General features: G+C 40.9%; 1 protein-coding gene across 2 annotated transcripts in view; it reads right to left on the bottom strand.

Annotated features, from left to right (window-relative positions):
- Positions 1–12,196: 12,196 nt before the first annotated feature.
- SETBP1 (SET binding protein 1) overlaps positions 12,197–20,131 on the bottom strand; it is a 262,267-nt gene continuing 254,332 nt past the window's right edge. For both annotated transcript variants that reach the window (XM_075021106.1, XM_075021105.1), the window contains one exon: positions 12,197–16,881. In XM_075021106.1, the coding sequence (XP_074877207.1) occupies positions 16,325–16,881 (557 nt within the window). In that variant the 3' untranslated portion in view covers positions 12,197–16,324. The remainder of the gene's footprint in view (positions 16,882–20,131) is intronic.

Here is a 20,131-nt window from a genome sequence, read left to right on the forward strand (position 1 = left end):
CTGAAAGCCATTTTTCTTTTCCTTCCGATCTACCCTCAAGGCCCGCAGTAAAATGGCAGCTGCAAATGGCTAAGCAGATGCTAAGAATGTAAAAGCTTTTTAAAGTATCTGCCTCCTGAAGCCAACTCCGCAATCTCAAAGTGAGCACCTAAACTGCCAACGCAGGCAAGGGAAGACCCGGGCAACTCGAGATACGACTGACTGCAAAAAGCGGAGCGGGGAGATGATTAGCGTTAGCCTGCTGAACAGGCAGCTTTCAAACCTGCTAAGGGCTGGTGCGTGTCTGAAAAAAAAAACAAAAACCCCACCACAGTCTTTAGTTATCTTAGTCGGAGCTTCAGGGGCACACCGCCCACCGCTCTCTGATCAAAGCCCAGAGCCTCCAGTGGAAAGAAGCCAAGAAAACTGTTTGCCTTTAGAATGGAAGGAAGCGGTAACAGCAGCTGTGCCTGATGCCATGTGTTTGTACACCAGCTCGCTGGCTACGCTCTTCCACCAGGAAAGAGAAATCACAGTCTCGCACTCGGTTTCTTGACATGCCGGAGAACGTCCAAGCCTCTACGTGCTTTGAAAGCACATGGTAGACGAAACTTCCTCCGACAGACATCTGCTCTAACAGATATGTAATGAAACCAGCACCCCAAAACCCCCACTAAAACAAACCAGGGAGAGAAACAGCTTACCTGTGAATGTAGATGGAGCCTGACCAGCCAGGGTGGGGATGTGCTGAAATCCAGTGTTGCAAATCTGTGGAGCTTCTAAAACTGAAGGAAAGCACTAGATGGTTAGGGTGAGGTGGTGGCTTGGAAGGGTGGACCTTGCCAAGGACTTAGGTCCTAGGACTACTCCAGATTTTCTCCAGGTTTATATAATTTGTCCTGTGGAAAAGTGGAGAAGGTAACCTAGGTTTCTAGCATCCCATTTCCCAAGTCTTTCTCTTCTAAAATGCAGCTACTTGGTATTTCTAAGTTTACCACTGCTGTTTGAAGGACTATATATTTATACATTGTCCAGTATGATGAGACTGTAAGCTAAGTGTTTTGGGAAGGACTAATTCCAATTATGCAGATGAAAACAGAGAAATGAAGAAAAGCTATGAATGTGGAGCAAACCCCCACATCTTCTCTGAGTGCTTGTTCTTTCTTTATGAGCTCTGTTTTACTGTGTGATTCTGTGCAAGGTTCTGAGTGTGCTCTTCACTTGACATGGCATAAGCCAAACAAAGAGCTACTTAACAGGCATTTTCTCTTTATCTTCTTACTAACATGTACCAAAAAATCACCAAATGAGCCATTCAAATAAAGTATACTCCTTCCCTTTAATTGAATTTACTGGTTTCAGTATAATTGCAGATTCAGCACCGTTACTTAATTTCAGGATTTAATGAATGTTGTCAGATCTCCTTAAGGGATACACATGAGGCTGATGAACTGGCTCCTGGTTTGCTTGTGCCATGTAGTCTTAAATTTCATTTAACCAAAAAAAGGCTTAGCCCTCTTTCTTCCCTTGACCTATATGACACATCTCTGAACATCTCTGTGTGTTACACCTGTAGGAAAATGTTCCCCTATGTACACAGCCCCTTTACACCTTCAGGGTCATTGCTAGCCTCTAATTCTTCCTTGCAATTTTGCTTCATCTTGCACAGAAGCAGAAGAAAATAGACTCTACAAGGATTTGGCTAGTGCATTGTCTCCAGGTATATCTACCTGATTGGGATGTCATCCAGGTCTGTTGATCTTGATGTGGCAGATATATCACAGTGGCTAGCCCCGCACAGAGGCATTTCATGATTTATCAGTGCAATTGTTCAGAGGCTCCCTTCTTCCCCCAAATTATCGTACCTCCATTGTGCTGATTCATGGCCTAAGGTTTGGGTGGTGATAAGGGCACCTGATATATGAAAACTCACAGTACTGCTGCACAGAATAGAAATGAATGTACCGTTGAATGTGATAATCAGAGTAATTAACAGAGGTTAATAAAATATTTCAGAGACCTATTTTTGAGCTATACCATGGGGCCATTCTCTATTTTAAAAAGGACATCGTATTATCACTCTAGCTTTAAACATTAAAGAAATGTTTGTAAAAAACTTCTCAGGGTCCCGATGATAATTCAATCTTGACTCACTACCACCTGTGTGACAAACTTAGCCAGCTACTGTCACAGAAAATAGTTACAAATTTTACTTTCACCTTCCCTCTACAAACATGAACATCCCTCACTTTTCCTTCAAAAATCAAGAAAGACAGTATTCTCAAAGGTCATAAATTATTCCCTCAAATAGCATTATGTTTCTTCCTATAAAAATGTTACCAAAAATCTAACCTGCTTATAGAAATGGAAGAACCTAATGAGATAAAACTGGGATCAACTGTAGCAAATAAATGCCTTTCTTTAAGCAACTCGAACACAACTTGTGGGCCAGAATGAGGGGATAACCAATTGCTCTTGCTTTGCAGCATATTTCAGGAATACTAAAGAGAACTGATTTAAACAAGAAATTAGAGCTGGTAAAAGGGATGAAAAGGAGGGGAAGGAATGTTGATAAGACTGGATATGTGGAATAAACATAAGCAAGAGATAAGAAGTGAAAATAAGAGTACTGGAGAACAATGGCACACTACAAAGGTATATTTATATCATGGCACTCTACTTCTAGGTCCAATTTAGTCTTAAAGATAAACCATGAGAGAAGGTGCAACTCTAAATCTGCTTGTAGGTTATATATGTGTGTTTGTTGAACAATAAAGATCAAAAATCTTCAAACCAGTGTCAACCCAAATACACCTTGGTGTAGAGACATTAGTTTAGATAACAATAATACAACCACACTGCATGACTCTGTTCCTTAGGTGGTGTAATTAAATACATAATTATGCCATTTCTGATTTCAGAGCCAGCTCTCTTGATGCATAGCCTGTGGTGATTTCATGAAGCTCTCTATGCAGATAACTAGATGATACTGGACATACATGATGTCCATTGCATGGGAATTATTTAAAACTGATAGAAAATCAGAACCTTCTAACTAACAGTTCAGAAATTTAGCAGGCAGAACTTATTACCATAGTGAGCCTTTACTATAACATTTAAAGAGGTTAACAAACATCTAAGGGAGTTTGAGGGAAAATAGGGATTTTATGTATCCCTTAGCCTATCGAAACCAGAAGCAGTTTTGCAGCAGAACAAGCACCAGTTTGCTGTGTGGTTTCCATTTCATCACATACTCATAGTTACTTAACAAATTGAACCAACTACAAAATAACTTAGAAGTAAGGACACCTTGTTTTAGTGAGTTAATGTCAATGAATTAAAAAATCATCTACAGTAACTATTTTTGCTTTTGTTAAAGAGCATGTGCATTTTCTCTTCAGTTATTTCCCAAATGGAATATATTTAAGAATCGTAGGAAATCAGAAGGAAGATCTACAGACAGGTATGGATAAAGAGAAAGAGAATAAAAAATACTTGCCAGAACCCTAGTGTTATCTAAAAAATCTTCCCCCTCCTGTTGTAATCACAAACATGCAATCCAGTACTTCTAGCAATACTCCATGTGTTGGATGCTATCACCTTATCTTTTTTTCATGGAAGCAGTGGAAAGATGTGTTTTCTGAGTCAATATCTGAGCCCCTTCTGAGACACTTTTGTAAAGATTGAAAAAGAACCTTTTTGGATAAAAGGAGTGCTGATTGCCTCTTTCTCTTATTGTTAGCTGCCAATCTGTACAGACCACTGCTCAAGGTATTTCCCTGCCAGAGAATTTGTTTAAATTTAAAAATCAACTTTAGCTATGATGCTGAGCTCCCAAGCTGATGCTGATGAACTATTTTGATATTGCCACTATATCATTCAAGTATGATGTATGATGCATTTGCACTGACTTTCTCCAAGCTGTGCTCTAATTGGAGCATCAACCCTGTCTCTGGCTACAAAATGAAAATTTTGCTTTTCTTGCATCATGGATTTTCCCATGATTACCTATCCCTCTCTCATCAGTGACAGGTCTTTTCTCGGGAAGACTTCTGCCCTGAACATTCCTTGGAAGGATCTTTGTATGGATTTGCAAGCAGAATGCAGTTAGCCATTTTTCTCGCATAGACCCAAACCACTTTGGGGACTGTGTTTAGTGCCTCTGGCAGTCATGATTTATCCAATGGAAGATCTAAAAGTGTTGTTTTGGGTAAAGTACACTGCAGCTGCTGTACAGGAAGCTTCCAGGTGCTAGGTTATTCTTTTGTTACCTAAGAAAGGGAGCAGAAATCTCTCTTCTCTTGGTCTTGATTTTGTATCTGAAAGTTGCTCTAAAATTTGCCAGTAAAGTAATGTAACAGCAATAAAGACCATGGAGCCATTCAGGAACTTGAAATTGTGTACTCAGCTATATCACTGATATACAATGTCAACTATGCTGGGGTGTTTCATTGTCTTGATTGTATTTCTGCTGCTTCTGACCTGCTGCCTCTCTTCTCCAGTTAGAATATAATCTCATCCAGGAGCTTAACTGATTGTCTCCTATCACAGCAGTACCTTAGGGTTGAGTGGGATCACAGAATAATAATAAAATAAATCTAATTAATTCAGAAGATCTGACAGGTTTTCACATATTTTGGCTATCCTGGTGTCTCAGCTGAGTGAATGTACTTTCTCTTATCAGATCTTGAGCCTGAGCAGTTCCAGCTGTTTCTCTAAAGCTTGAAAGAGAGACTACTTGGAGATCCCATGCAGAAACAGAAAATAGGAGTAAACCACGGAACCATGATGAAACAGACAGAAAATGTGAGGTGACAGAGATGGGACTGCAACGGACCGGTCCATGTGGTCCCATATCTGTACCGCTTTTCCAGTGCTGTTGGTTTTCATCCTCCTCTACCAAAGAATAACACATTGCAGTGTCACTGCATGAGAAACAACTCTATATGCCTTGTTTGACCCGGGCTCCCATTTTCTGCTTTTGCAACAGTCCTCTAGCAAGAGATTAACACTGTGGTTGGCAGCTGGATACCGTGTGGTTGGCATCCAGCTGGGTGTCATTCCAGAATTTCCTCCTCCCCTTTCTCAACCCTTCTGATGTATTAGAGTCTGGGTGCTCATTCCAAATCATCAGACCATGTCATTTAACAATGTTTGGCAAGTTTTATTTATTAAATATTTTCCAACAAAAGCCTGTAAGGCAAGAGAAAAGTAAAGCATAAAATACATTTGACTTAATTGGCAGCAGCAGACTGCATGCGTCAGAAGGAATTAACCTCCAATAACGTAGGAAACGCAATGTACTAGTTTGATATGGTCTTTCAAAGCTACCACTTCCTGGAACAGAGGCAGAAACACAGGTTGGCTAAGCCTGGAAAACACCATTGGATTTATATACATGTAGTAACTCTCAAAAGATCCCACACATGCACATCTTAGAAACCTAGCAAGAAGGAATTCAGGATTCTCTTGCCATGTCAACGATTTCATACTCTTTTTGTTTTTCCCCTTCAATGTTTGGATCCAAGGCAGATGGAGCACAACGTTTATGCTTCACCTCCAGTGATTCACCCACAACATCTCTGCCCAGTCTATGATCTGAATATCAAAGCAGTCAGACCAGAGAGCTATCATTTTTGGGACACCCTTATCAGTGAAGATATAAATAAATTACTCATCCAAAGCTACATAGCTAGTATCTTCAGAAACCCTCCAAATGCGAACAGACGTGCTGGAAAACTATTTATAGAAAGCTGAAAAAGAAAGGATTTCATGTTATTTTTTTTGGGGTAATGAAGGACGGACAGAAACATATGGCTGCAGTAAAGAAGGACAAAGAAACCCTTGCCCTGGTTTAAAGATTCATTTTCACTTTGCTGTGTAAATGACATGGCCTCATTTTTCATGGTTAAATGAAATAAAGAAAGAAGCTGACTTGGAGAGAATGCCCTGTCATGAAAGTCTTGATAAGGATGTTCTCTTGTACAAATTGCACCTTTCCTGCAAGGAATTCACAGCCTTTTGGTAATGTTAACAAATAGTCCTTCAACGTATGCAACCACTACTTATGGTAAACTGAGGCTTGGGGCTACGAACGCCTTGTGAGATTGTCTAAACCAGGACTTGATCAATTCTTATTTCCACTCAATAAAATAATTAAACTTCAGTTTGGCCAACTGGGACTAGGTTTTGGAATTGGAAGTCGGGTAAACGCTCGTTCTTGTAACAGCAATTAATCATCTACTTAATTTTGAAGTGTTTAAATTGTATTGATGTCAGTGGGACTAAACCAAAGCTTAAATGCAAGTTCTTATTTGTATTACATCCCAAATTTCCATAACTGTGTGCTAATGTGATTTTCTGAGTTGAGATGACAGCGATTCAGACCCAGAGAGGCCATGCCTCCTTGCTCCCCCCTTTATTCAGGAAGAAAAAGCAAAGTCATTCTTGGCTGATAGGATCTGGTCCCTCAGGGTCACCCTGGCCATTCTGGAGATAACATTCTGGTGAACAACCATTTGAAAACTAAGCAAAACAAAAAAACCTTCTCATGGTATCCCGAGCAAAAACCTAACAGCTGGCTTCAAGGCAGATGCTTCATTTTTATTTTATTCACACTTTTACAAAAATCACCAAGATCCACATTTTGGAAAGTTTGTCTCTAACAGGCCCCTCAACTAACTCCATGGTCTTTTCTTAAAATATTCAGAAAACACAGAGCTATGTGTGGTACTTCAAAATGGAAGTACCCAAGAACACTGTACAATTTGAACGATACGGGCCTCGTGTTCTCAGTGTTTCAGTTGCGTCCTCTAACAAATGGAATTGCACAATGGCTTGTTCTTAGGCACAAAGCGCCTTGCACCCCCATGAAAAAGTTGCTGAGACACATATCACATAGAAGTATTTGACCGTTGGATACTTGGGGTAGATGTTCAATCAGCATAAATTGTCCCTGAGAAGCTATGGGATCAACAGCACCTAAACATTATTATAGTATCTTTGAAATAAATTAAGCTAAGTCCATTTATATGAGAGAGGGCATCTCCTTGAAGTCACATCTTTGTAAGCAGACTTCTGTACAGCTGCTGTCTTTATTGTCAGACCTTTGTTGTCATTTGCTGATCCTTGACCAGGATTTTGGGAAACTGTAAGTGTTAGTAATTCAAGCAAAGAAAGTTTTATTTCTTGCAGTAACTATCTATTTATCTGCAGTTTAAAGAGAGGGAATTGAGGACTAATGGTCACTAACTATGCCCTGATGGTAGCTGTTTAATGAGGATAAATGATGAGTGCTGTGTCAGCTTAGAAAGCAGCAATAAAGTCCCAGTAAGCAAGCAGGCTGCCTCTTCTATCTTCTGTCGCAAGATCCATTTTTATACTCTCTCCATGACCTAAATCTTCATATCCTCCAGTCTCTCCCTCTCCCTCCCTTCAATGAATGTCCTTTTGTATTTCTGAACTCATCGCTTCCCCTTCAAGGGGAAGCTTTTTTTTTTTTTTTGCTGTCTTCTAGAAAACTAAGCAGTGCCCTCCTTTGTCATTATCTTCATTGCAGCTCTGCCACATCATCATTTGCTTCCTTCAGAGATCACTTTTCATCCCTTTTCTAATTGTGTTCTTGCCATGCTCTGAAAATGCTCACCCGCAGATGCTTCTCATGTGCTCTCTTCCTTGCCTTTACCTTGCAGAGGCTTTCACAGTTTGCCCTTTTTAGCTAATTTTCTGCTTGATATACTTGTTCTTGGAGTATATAAACAGAATATTGGGCAAGGCAAGTAGAAGACACTCAGAGCTATTTGAGTCCACAAATAGTATTGTGGCATGCTAAATCAGGGAGATGCAGCAGGGAATTTTGTTCCCTTGGAGTCAATGACGAAACTTCTATTGATTCAATTGGAGGGTTATTTACCAATAATATTTGTGGCGTAGTTTAAGAACTGCCAGATATGAGCATGTGTGGGAGTAGAATGGAGATAGGCAGGAAATTTGTCATGCCTTTTCAAAGATGTTCAAGGCCAATCAAACAATTATACCTGTGTTTTTTTCCCCTTTTCTGGAGCAGGTCACCTGGCAAAGGACAGAATGATGATAGGGGCCTCGTTCCATGCTTTGCTTCTCTGACTGGGGGAGATCCAGAAGGGGATAAATCCCACCAGGCAAACAGATGCCATACAAGCTACATCTGTTTCAAGCACTGCAGAGGAAATACTGGGCTTCCTATATGCTTGATTTATGCAGGGCTGATGTACTCCATGATACCTAGGACCTGGAGAATTTTTTCAGAATTCTTCTGAAGCACAACAGAGTCCCAAGAAAAAGTAGATGTTAATACTTAAATATCTTCCTGATACATAGAAAACTATGTCTCATCTTTTTCCCAAGAACTTTCCACTTCTTTTACCCTCTTCTTTCTACCACAGCTCTTATAAAACCATGGTGACCTGGCTACTGGTGTTGCTGAACCAGTTCTCCAAACATTTGATTTTTAACAGAGGTCCATATTCTCAATATGACACTTCTTACAGGCAACAAACAGCAGTAGTTTGTATTACATCATATTACTAGTGGCACTCCAAAGCCACTTTGGGATGAATAGTTTCCATAAGGGAAATGAAAACAGATCTTTTGCTCCTGCAAACTGCTTTAACACATTTGAAACTGATAGTGCTGATCTGCATAAGCTGAGAATGTGAACCAGTGGGTCCTGCTCTGTGTTATAGAAAAAGTTAATTGTCATAATGAAATGACTTATGATTGCACCAACATTCTGTTAAACTCCTCTTACTACTCCTGTGGTGCTTTCACATCAGTTATTCCTGCAGCTCACAGTAAAAAATGCATAGATTGTTCGATACGCCACACTTCGCTGTGATTTCTATACTTTCCATTAGCTCTGAAACCTCTATGTTAGTGCACTAGTGATGTGGTTCATTAATTGCCCATAAAAGGCCAAACATATATTTTTTAGGCTGACATCTATGCATCCCTTTGCTTTCTAGAACTTGCCAGATGGCATGTACTGAAGAACTTTGAGTAGGGTCCCATCATTGATCCCCTCAAAGTCACTGGGAAAATTTTTCTACTTAGTAACAGTAGAATTATTATGTGCATGCTTGGTGTTACAGAATAGCAATTAATGCTGTCATGAACTCACACAACTTGCATACAAGCTGCAGGCATCTCCACCAACTAAACGTTCCTTGACACAAAATAAATTCAAAATACAAGATAGCTCTGGAGTCTGGTGGGAAATGGTACCATGAGGGAGAGCAAGGCCAAGGTCAAGGCTTGTCTCTGCCAGCTGAGGATGAGTTAAGGTCATTGTGGTCAGCTTCCTTATCCGAGGGGACACGAACAACCTCCACTATCAAAAGTGAATTAAGATAATACTTTGTCCCAAGGGATAGTACTCATCTCCTTATCCATACCTTAAGGGTGGAGTGTGAAATTCCCTCCAAAGTTCAAAGATGATGACCAAAGGAGGTTTGAACAGAGCTTCACTACTTCTCTGAGCAAAGGATGCTCACATAAAAAGAAGGATAATCAGAAAAGAACATTATTTCTGATGACAGTTGTTTCGAACACACTTGGTGCTTTCATTATTTTCAATTACTTCAGGGCACAGATTAATAATGAAAGTATTCAAAGTAAATTTGGAAAACACTGAACTCACACAAAATGAGATAAGAGAACAATATCTCATTAAACAGAGTACCTAAAAAAAAGTTACAACCTACCAGAGCTTGCGAATTTCCTAAACTTTGTTTCTAAGACTTCCCAAGGTCTTTTCTCAGAGGTGGTTTAATCCATTGGAGCAGACAAGGATGGAGTAGTTACCAGGGATGAAACAGTTACAGAAAGATCCTAGCAAGAGCCTGACTTTACCCTGAGAAAGCAGATGAGGGTGCTGACCAAAGACTCCTCCCCGCCCAGGAGGAGACTGGCGAGGAGCATGGTGCTCTGACGATGTACATGGTGAAAAAAAAGAGATCAGAGGCAAGAAAGCATGAAAACCTCACAGACGGAGTCCCCCATGCCCCCAGCCCTTCCGATGACAGAAACCCAACATCCCCAACGGCTGCTCTCCCAAGTCTTGCTCCATCACGCCTGCAAGGTGACGCCACGAAAGTACAGCGGTGGGAGGTAAATCTCAGAAAAGAGCTGGCGGGAGGGGAGATCAGTCCTGAGACACTGCAGCAGCAAGCACGAAACTTGACAGTTCACAGACGCTTCCAAGGGAGTCTTACCGCAGGCCTTTTACAAAAAAAGTGGTTAGAGTTGGAGACCAGTGGCTTACACATCACAGAGCCCGATAAAAACAGTGAGCGAAGATGTCAGCGCTTTTGCAAACTGTTGTCAAAAGCTGGGGCTGTGCATATGTTAAAGAGAGAAAGAGGAGAAAGAAAAAAGCCCCATCACATTCGAGACCTTTGGCGCAGCTCTACTCCAGTAACATAAAGCAATAGCAGTCAGAGTGGTCGTCTTTGCGGTCGGATGGGTTGGTGCCGCCAAGCCAACCCATCCCGCAAAGTTTCAGAAGGCAAGAACATGAGAGGACACTAAGTTATCTCTCCCGCCTGAGCATCGCTGCCTTCTCCAGGAAAACAAGATTTCATTTCCACACGCAGGTTGCTGAGCCATTGGGGAAGGTGGTGGCTCCTCTCTGAGGAGGAGGAAAAAGAAGAAATCTGATGTTGCTGCAGAGGACCTTGTGGCTGTTGAGGCTGACTGCAATAATGGCAGCTGGCCACTCTCAGCAGCGACTTGGAAAAGAAACTTCAAAACCATGCTACAACCAGCTCCTGGTCCCATAGGCACAGCATGAGAGGTGACAGAATGGAAAATACCCCTTGGTCTACAGCCCTTCACCTCTGATGCTCGGGGAGGAGAAGGTCGGCTCCCATCACCCCCTCGTCCACAACCCAGCCCCTGGGACTCCCTTCTCCGCAGGGACCCGGAGAGGGACACTCCATCTGCTTCGGGAGGAGAAATCCCACCTGGGTGGGGAGTACGACCGTCCTGGTGCCTGGGGACACAATTAGGACCAAAGATGTTTCTGTTCATTTGGTGATACGCACAGCTTCAAAGTGTGAATCCCGCTTTTGTCCACGGGGCCCGCGGTACAGTCCATTTTTAACTTTTAAGGATATTCTGGGAAAAATTAAAAAAAAAAAAAAAAAAGAAAAAAGAACAGAACCAAAGCATGTTTTTCTCCATTACCATAAAGAGGGCTTGTGAATGCATGGTATTAGTATCCCAAAAGCTATTAAACTCCTTAGTGATGGGAAACAGATGGAAAATAAGACAAAAGAATTCACAACTCATGTTAGACTGAATTGAATTCCTTTAATTTCACACAATGAATAACATATGAATAGGATTAACTTTTTTTTTTCTTTTTTTTTTTTAGTTAAGTGCTCTATACTGTGCTAACCTGATTTGGTAGCGAAAAGACTGAGCTTTGTTTTAGAAAAAAATGTTTAAAAACCAACATCTAAGATCATGAAGGAGCATGACATTAAAGCATGCCAGATGTATCTAAGCCTCAAAGAACATCAAGTCCATATCCATTTTTAAATGTACAAAAATGCTTCATGAATAAAAACTGTTACAAAAAGAACATTTCAAACAATGTACAAGTTTTTTTTCTTGCCTCTATATTCAATAAAATACAAATACATTTTTTTGCTCTAAAATATGTTTACATACAATCAAAGTAGAACATGCAAATTACACTTTAAAAAAGGCTTTTAAAAACCACTTATGAATACAAACTAAAAATTAGCCAGCACGACTTATAGAACAATCTTGTGCCCCATTCGTTTGATTTTTTTTAATTTTTTTTGAAATACAGTATATACATATTTAACACTTCATGTGCATTTATTATTTAAGAAATAGCTTAAAAAAATAAAGAAAAAGAAAAGTAAAACAAACCAACATGGGATTGAACTGCTTCCCCATGTTGTCCAATTGGCAGCTCTTTTCATGTTTTTACATTTTTTTTTCTTTTTCTTTTTTTTTCTACGTAGTGTTTTATACAACCTAGGCAGGCATCTTAAGGAGATCTCAAATATGTGTCCTTTGTTGAAATGTGCTTCTAATTATCTCAGAACTGCTGCACCCCAGTTTTTGGATGATATGGAAGGAAGAGGCATTGCAAGGGCATGATGTTTGTTTTCTCAATTCAGAAAACCATCTTGTTTTATTTTGGTTTTTCTTTTTTTTTCTTTTCCTGTCTTTTTTTGTTGTTCTTTTTACTCTTCAGGATGCTACTTAAATGTGCTTAAGCGCAGTCCTGAATCAGGGCCTGTGAAAATAAGAGTTGGGGAAATCCTTGTGTATGGAACAGCGATTCCTGTTTATTCGTCGTATTGCTGTAGCGCTCAGAAGCCCCAGTGACGAACCAGCACCTCATTGTACCAGACGCTACCCAAAAAATGTAACAACACAAACAGAATATTCTACACGAATGGTCCAAAGCATTGCTGTCAAGTGGAGAGTCATGGGCCATGCTGTAGGATACCCTAGTAGCTGATGACTATTATCACTTTTTTTTTTTTTTTTTCTTTTTTTTTTTTTTTTTTTTTGACAGTTACCCAAAAACATGCAAGGTGCTTCACAGAAAATTTAATATTGAAGGGCTCAAGAAACTGGCAGTATGAAGCTCTTGGAGACACAAGTGGTTGTTTTTTATTCCTCTCTCCCCGCACGCTTTTCCCCATTCCTGGTTTTACGCTGGGTTGAGGAATATAAGACCCACGGAGAGGATGCAAACCCATGGCCTCATTTCATATGGCTCACAGCCATGTGATTTTGTTTTGCGTTTTTTATTGAAGCATGCTAAGATGTGTGTTAATCTGTGACACAGCGGAGGTGTTTGAAAGGTCTTTTTGGTCTTAATAAGCAAAAGGGCTTTCACCCCAGTTTTATACAGTTCTTGGAAATGTGTGGAGAGAATTTAGAGAGTTCCTCAGTAAATCTTCCTAGTGGTAGGGGAAAAAAAAAAAAATCAAAAAGCTCATTACTAGAATATTGTTGGGTAATAAACTGCAGGAGTGGGATTTTAGCCTTAAGCCCTAAAACTAAATCCTTTATGATCTGCATGTAGTACATCGCCTTATAATATTATTCTGTCAGCAACTTGCTTATCATATTTATAGACTATGCAACATGCAGAACACAAATTCTGAGTGCCATCTAACAGTATTTTCAGCCTGCTTTCATACAAATTAACAAGCTAATCTTCCTGCCAGCCAGGACCGGCTGCACCGGGCTGTTGTTTGGACAAACAGCCAAGGCTACCTGCTCTACCAGCACTGTCTTGCAACAAAAAACCAAACCTTGGGTGTCTGGATAAAGCCCATCCTGTGCTGACAGCTTGCAGCTACCAAGTCTTGAATGCTACCCTTAGTTTCTCCAGGCCCAAAGGACCTCTTAATTTTTTTGCTCAGTGAGAGTATATGGGGTCGTACCCTCGGAGTGGATGCTTTTCTTAAGCGCTCTGCCTCTAGCAGCATTTTGGATAGCACTTTTTGGAAAGAGAAGAGCACTTTTTTTGCCCAAAGCTCCGAGGCATGGGAGGCAGCAGCCATTCAGTGATTTTTCCCTGGGGTGGTTGCAGCCCAGTGCATCCAGAAAGGTCCAGCCCAAATCCAGCCCTTACGGGCACTCCGTAAGGTCTGACAATTCTTGAAGCCACGATCAGCGTTCAATTAACAGAATTTGGTCCTTTCAGACCTTTGCTCCACTCACTACCCAGTGAAATGTCCTTCAGCGCTAATGAAGAGATCACTGAAGATAAAACTAAGGATAAGTTGTTGCCTGGCTTAGTTTCAGCTTATAGGCTCCCTGGAATACCAAACTTACAGTTTTTCTTGCTTTTTAAGCAACACTGTCACCTACTTTCAGGCCCAAAGGAGAGAGAGAAAAAAAAGATTTCTGAATCCACTAAACCTCAGTCCAATGCTTTTTAAGGAAGAAGGGAGGAGCTCGAGAAGGCTTAAGCATTTTTTTTTTTTCTGCAGGCCTACAACTTCAGTCAGTAACACTGAGCTAATTCAAGAGAACTGAAAGGCAAAATTGGTTGTAACAGAATGAGCAACCGGCCAGTTTATTTCTAAGCTGCATTAATTGGAAAACAAAAAGCACAGATGAGTATGATGAATGATGCAAAACAAATTGGAAACAAAATTCTGCGATCCCTCTTATCAGTTTTAAGGAGATAGGATCTCAAGATTTGTTCCAGCCTTTAAAAATAAAATAAAAAAATCCCCTCTCCCAGCCCCCCAACCCAATCCAAACCCCAAATGCATTCGGTTTTAATAAGCTAAGGTGCTATCACAGAAGAAAAATCAGTCTCTAAAAATAATGAGCTGTATGTTTACAGTGTCCCTTTAACACCATAGTCTTGATATGATTTTTGTAAATAAATAACAGAATAGAAACACAATATTTTTTTTGTGGGGACTTTTTGTTAGGTTTGTTGTTTGTTTGTTTGTTTGTTTTTAGTGTCGTGCTATTTGAAGTTTCCTTGGCAATAAGCCAGTTCAAAGATTTCTCAAAAAAGGGAAAAGCAGTTGGCTTGTGAATCATTAAATAATTCCAATCCCCTCTCCCTTGCTGGAATTTTCCCTCCCCCCTCCCATTTTAATATCCATCTTGCCATGCCAGGTGTTGAGTGTACTGAAGGACTTTAAAAAGAAATGAAATAAAGTTGAAAGTACCTATTTCAAATTTCAACAACTGACTTCTTTTTTTAAAAGCATTGTTACTGCAATGGAAGAGTTTCACGTTCAGTCTTTGTTTTAGTTAAACATTTTAATTGGGCTGTGGAAATGGAGCTTGGGTATTTTACCCAAGTTAAATCAATGGCTAACGTACAACTCGAATGAGAAATGTACAATTTGAACTGACCATTTAAAGAGACGATTTGTCACACACAGTTTGCATCCATGCAGACTGAGAGCTTTATAATTACATTATGTACAAAAAAAAAATTTTTTTTAGTTTATTAAGGCAACCACAACTTGGAGAACATGTCCAAAGTGGCATTAATACAATTGCAGTGGTGATACCCTTTGAACATTTTTATTTTTATTTTCAGATAAGAACACTTATTCCTTTTCTTTTTTAAGAAATAATTGCCAAGAAAGAACCTATTTTCCATAGGGTTTTTTTCTCTATTTTTTTAAAACAATCTACTTTATCTATTTTCTTTAAAAGAACATATCAAGGCATTGCTACCCAATGCAAATTATTCAGATCCTGGGTTTCCCATCAATTTCACTGGGAATTGCAGGTGGTAAGAACTGGTAGGTTTGGGCCCTGTCTTTTTACTCTATTTTTTCTGTCCTATTTTTTTTCTTTTATCTTTTTTATATTCTTTTTTTGGTGATTTTGTCCATGTTTATTATAACTCTATTCCCCAGAAGTGTCTTGCTGTTCTCTACTCACATGTACCGAGCATCAAAACAACTTGGTTGACGGATGACCCCTTTTTCACATGCCATTGAAAATGCCAAGTTGCTTCATAGAAACGTGCTATCATAACTGAATATCCATGTACACCTTATTTTAAATTCTGTGATATTCCGTTGTTCCTTGGGACAGCACTCGGAATGAGTGTGCACGCGTGTAAGGCTCTACTTTTCTATTGCCTATATTGCAGCTAGTTGTAACTAGGCAAGTAAATGAGAAAGAAATATATAGTTCTAGCAGGAGTCAGGCATTTTGGGTTATGCTGCCCCAAAGCCTGGTAGGTATATAAAACTGGAAAAAAAAAAAAATTCAAACAGATTATAACCAAGATCACAGTTGAGAAAATTACACTATTTTTTTGTTGGGTTTTTTTTTGTTTCTTTTTTTTCTTTTTTACAGTGATTTCTACTATGGTATTGTTACTCTTAGTTTCACCTGGCCCGCCAAACAGAATCGGAGTCGAGCATGCAGCCCTAGGGACAATGTTCAGCTCTCTGCGAGGACGACCTCCCGCCTCCGGGTACGGTATGAGAACAGCAATGCTGAGATGCTGATTAGTTTTGGAAACTCTGCAAAGTAGACGCTCTCCCCAATTTTGACACACACCCCCCGCCCCCCTTACCCCCCTCCCCAACCTTTCCCGCACCCTCTCCCCCTCTTTCCTGGGGGGGGGCTGGGGCCAAAGCGATGAAGAGGAAGATGTGAACCCTGGCTGGCACAGCTCTACACGACGGGTTCCGGCCACCGAAGGGACGAGTGAGTCTGGTGCTGCCGCGGGGGCGAAGCGGACCACGCGCCTCCAGTCCCTCAGTCCCGGTGTGCCCCACTACCGGCACCCGACGTCCGATGAGGTGCGCTGGCCTTAGGGAAGGCCTTCGCTTTCGCTCCCTCTGCCTTTCCGGTGCCTCTTCACTTTCACGTCCTCCTCTTCCTCCTGTGGGGACTTGCTTTTCCTTTTTCCGACCCGGGGGGTCCGGGGTGGAGGGAGAGGGGGTGGAGGGGGGGGAGGAGGGAGAGGAGGCGGCGGGGGTGGCGTCTCTCGAGCCATGTGTATAACAGCCTCGATGGTGGCCATGATTGTATCTTGAGTGGCTGCTTGCTCCAATATCAAAGGGTTGAGTGTCGGTCTCTGACCTCTTTTGCTGGGAAGGTCAATGCATTTTTCCAGAACGGGCATTTGGTCTCTGGAGTCTTCGTCGAAGGAAAGGGGTTGCTTCCGAGGACGCCCCCTCCGCTTCTTGACGAAGTTATTGCCTGTCTTTGATTGTCTCTGCAGCCGCTTGGCTTTCAGGATCTTGTTCACGTGATCCAGGTTCTTCTTTGTGGACAGGATCTTGGTATAGTTGCACATCTTGCGCACCTCGCACTGGATTGCTTCAATTTCACGGCGCTTGAACCTTTTTTTCAGTGGTGGGCTGGCTGTTGGGAGACAAGGAGAGAAACGGGGTAGGTCAAGCGACAACGGATGGAAACTCTCCTTTGCCTGCTTTCAGTGTCACGAACACTAGATATTCGCAAGCCCAGTAGGCTCAATATGACTACTGAAGAAGTGATGGCTGTGAGAAAGGACTCTGCATAGAAAAGCAACTAAAAAAAAAAGTTAAAAGATTATTTATTACAGTCCCAGAAGAATTGCTGTTACCTCCTTTTTTACTGTCCTAGATGAAAACACAACTTTGACTATTAAGCAGTCTTCAGAGATTTCTCTCTTTCTATCCTCTCTTCTAAAGGAGCAAAGCTTTTCTACAGCAATGTTTTACCATGGGTTTGCTTCATTCTCATTTCTCAACCTCTCGTGGGAGGAAAGGAAGGGCTGCTTAGCATAGCTGTCATGTTGGGCCACTGTAACTATTAAACTTTCTATCCCCCAAACATATACTGCCGATGTCTTCATCCCGCCCTTTAATTCTTGCCAGGTAGTATGAAAAGTGTTTGTTACTGAAACCAGTGGGCACAGACAAGCTGTGTGATTCACTTCACCTGTGGCAAACCCATTACCCCTGCCTGGGTTTCTTTACTATCATCTCCGCAGATACTAGCTGAAACTACTCAGTCATATAATTGACTTTAATGGCCCCCGAAGTAAGGTTACTCCTGGTTCAGATCACTTACTTTAGATCTGAATGAAGTCCAAAGTAGTTAAGTCTCTTGCCAAGGTCACGTTGTGAGTCATTGTCAGAGCTGGAAAGAGTACCCAGCATTTTTTGGCTCCTGGTCCTTTGCTCAGGACACTTGACCTTGCTAGTTTTTCTTAAATTGTCTCATTGTCCTTTACTGACCATGGCATCTGCTCAGAGTTCAGGATTTGCACACAGATTAAAAGTAACTACCCCTTTGCGGGAGAAACAGAATGTATTAATTCTGCTATTACAATAACTGGTGCTCCCTTTCACTCCTGACATATCCGTTCTGCGCTGCTGGAAAAGAAATGATGGAGTACAGAATTTCTTTTCAGTAAAGAATAAAACATCCCGCTAAATTAACCTCAGCCCACATCTACTTGCAAACTTAATTTACACCTGACTGTCAAGCAGTCATTTGGGTTTGAAATCCTTGAAGTTTCCAGAGCAGCCAAGATTTCGAGAAAGGTTCATTTGGGGGTTATCACTCCCTTCATGGCTAACAGGCTAATCTTCTAGCAGCAGTTTAAATAAAGTTGCTATTGTAGCATTTTCTGTAGATAACCAGGAGCCGTCAAGTGGTAGAATCTCCTCTTGCTTGCTATGGGCTATGACAGATTCAGCATACAAACCTCACTCACTGGCCTCCCCTCTTGGAGGACATAAATTATTGGCTCTTATACCACCATGTTGCTTGGATTCAGCAAAGAGCTTGCGTAAACAAACCCAAGTTACAATGCAAGAAGTAGGAGTGAGTCATAAACAAAACACAGACATATGCTCTCTTATAAATAAAGACCTGGATGGCCAACTTCCCAAAGTCTGGTTTTCATTAATTACAAAACAAAATACATTTTCCATATGTAACCCACTCCCCACACCAAAAAGAAAAATAAAACCCACTTGTAGTTTGTGATTCACAGAGGACAAAAGAAAACAGGAATGCAGTCATTTTGGTACCAAAGAAAAAGGAAATGAAATAGCCAAGTTGCTCAGGAGAAGCTAATTAGTTGCACAAAATTCCTCTCAAGTAGGTCACCCCTAAAAAGTGTGGATACAAGAGCCCTAAGGACAAGTGGCAGTGAGCTATTTCTCAGCCATCTGATCAAAAAAAGGTTAAATCCCTGTCACACAAAATGATTACTCTCATCTGGCCTCACTGGTGATTGACATACATAGTCCCAAAATTTCCAGCCCTAAGCATTTGACTCTGAGTCCCTCCCAGGTCCTGAGAGTAGCTTCAGGTCAAAAGATTTAAGAAATCAAACACTTGGCACACTTCGTATTTGGTGTCCACATTTTGCCTTTTATTGCTATTGTCAGGGCACATTTTCAAGACTTTTTTTTTTAAATTCCCACATTGAAAATTCCCATATAGAAGATGCAATTTTTTTTTCCAGAAAGTAAAGCTGAAATTTTTCAGTTGATGATGGAAAACTTGAAGATGGGAAATTTAGCAGAAATACAGGAAAAATTGCAAGGTTCATGGTGAAATCTGGAGATTTGGCATTGCTCTCAACTTTCATTGGAAAGAAAGTAAGCCAAAGGACAGGAAACAAATTTGAAATGAAGCATTAGCCAAGTATCTGCAAAGATTTTATGTCTTTACTGAGCCAGTTGTTTCTGCAGCTTAGTATTACCACCCCATCGCAGTCAATGGAGATCTGGTCTGTATAGTTGGTAGAGGATGACCTCCATTTCTAAAATGGGAAGTCAATGCAATTGAAGGTGACCACGGACATCTTCTGACACCCTGATACTGGGTAAGGAAGGGGCAGGTCTCCTGTCCATCCTGCCAAATCCAACGGGTGTCTTCAGCACCCAAGAGATCCAGGTCACCCAGGCTGAGTGTCCTAAGTGGAGCCTGATGGTGAGTAGACAGTGCCCGAGTGGAGCAAAGGTAGGCATCTGCTTTCTGCCAAACTGCCTAGTTCTCCAAAATTAACTGATATGCAGACAATTGTGGGTAGATACCTACACTTACATGTAAATCAATAAGCTGTACACCACTCTTGGTGTCTTCTGTCACGTCATTTAGATATTTTTTTGCCCTCCTAAAACTTTTAAGTTGACAGTCCGTTTCCTTTTAGACTGAAACTCATTTTCTCATTTAGAAAAAATAACTTCTGTGCTGTTGTATGCTGGCTTACTGCACTAATTTTTCTTGTATAAATGCTTTGGGGTGTTTATGACTTTCTCAGGAAGCTTGTTAGAAGCTACTAATAACGCTTTTTCTTTTCTTCCTAGCAAGCCTCTGAACTTGCAAGCTCCCGAAAGTATTTGAATTGTATTACATAGTCTGCCAATAGTCAGAATGCATGTACTGAATAAGTAATATGCTTTCAAGTCAGGCTTTTTAAAGGAGATATTAGGAAACCCAATATTATTTTGACTATTAAGAGTCAGGGACATCTGATTCTACATTTGGTGTAGGGAGACTATGCGGAAAAGAGTCTGATGGGTCTGCAGGGGGAAGATTTGATGAGGTGTGCATATGACAAAATATCAGGCAGATCTGCCAAAATAAACCACTATTAAAGTGAGAGCCA

This window comes from Buteo buteo, chromosome Z (assembly GCF_964188355.1).
Source record: "Buteo buteo chromosome Z, bButBut1.hap1.1, whole genome shotgun sequence".
Classification (NCBI taxonomy): Eukaryota; Metazoa; Chordata; class Aves; order Accipitriformes; family Accipitridae; genus Buteo; species Buteo buteo.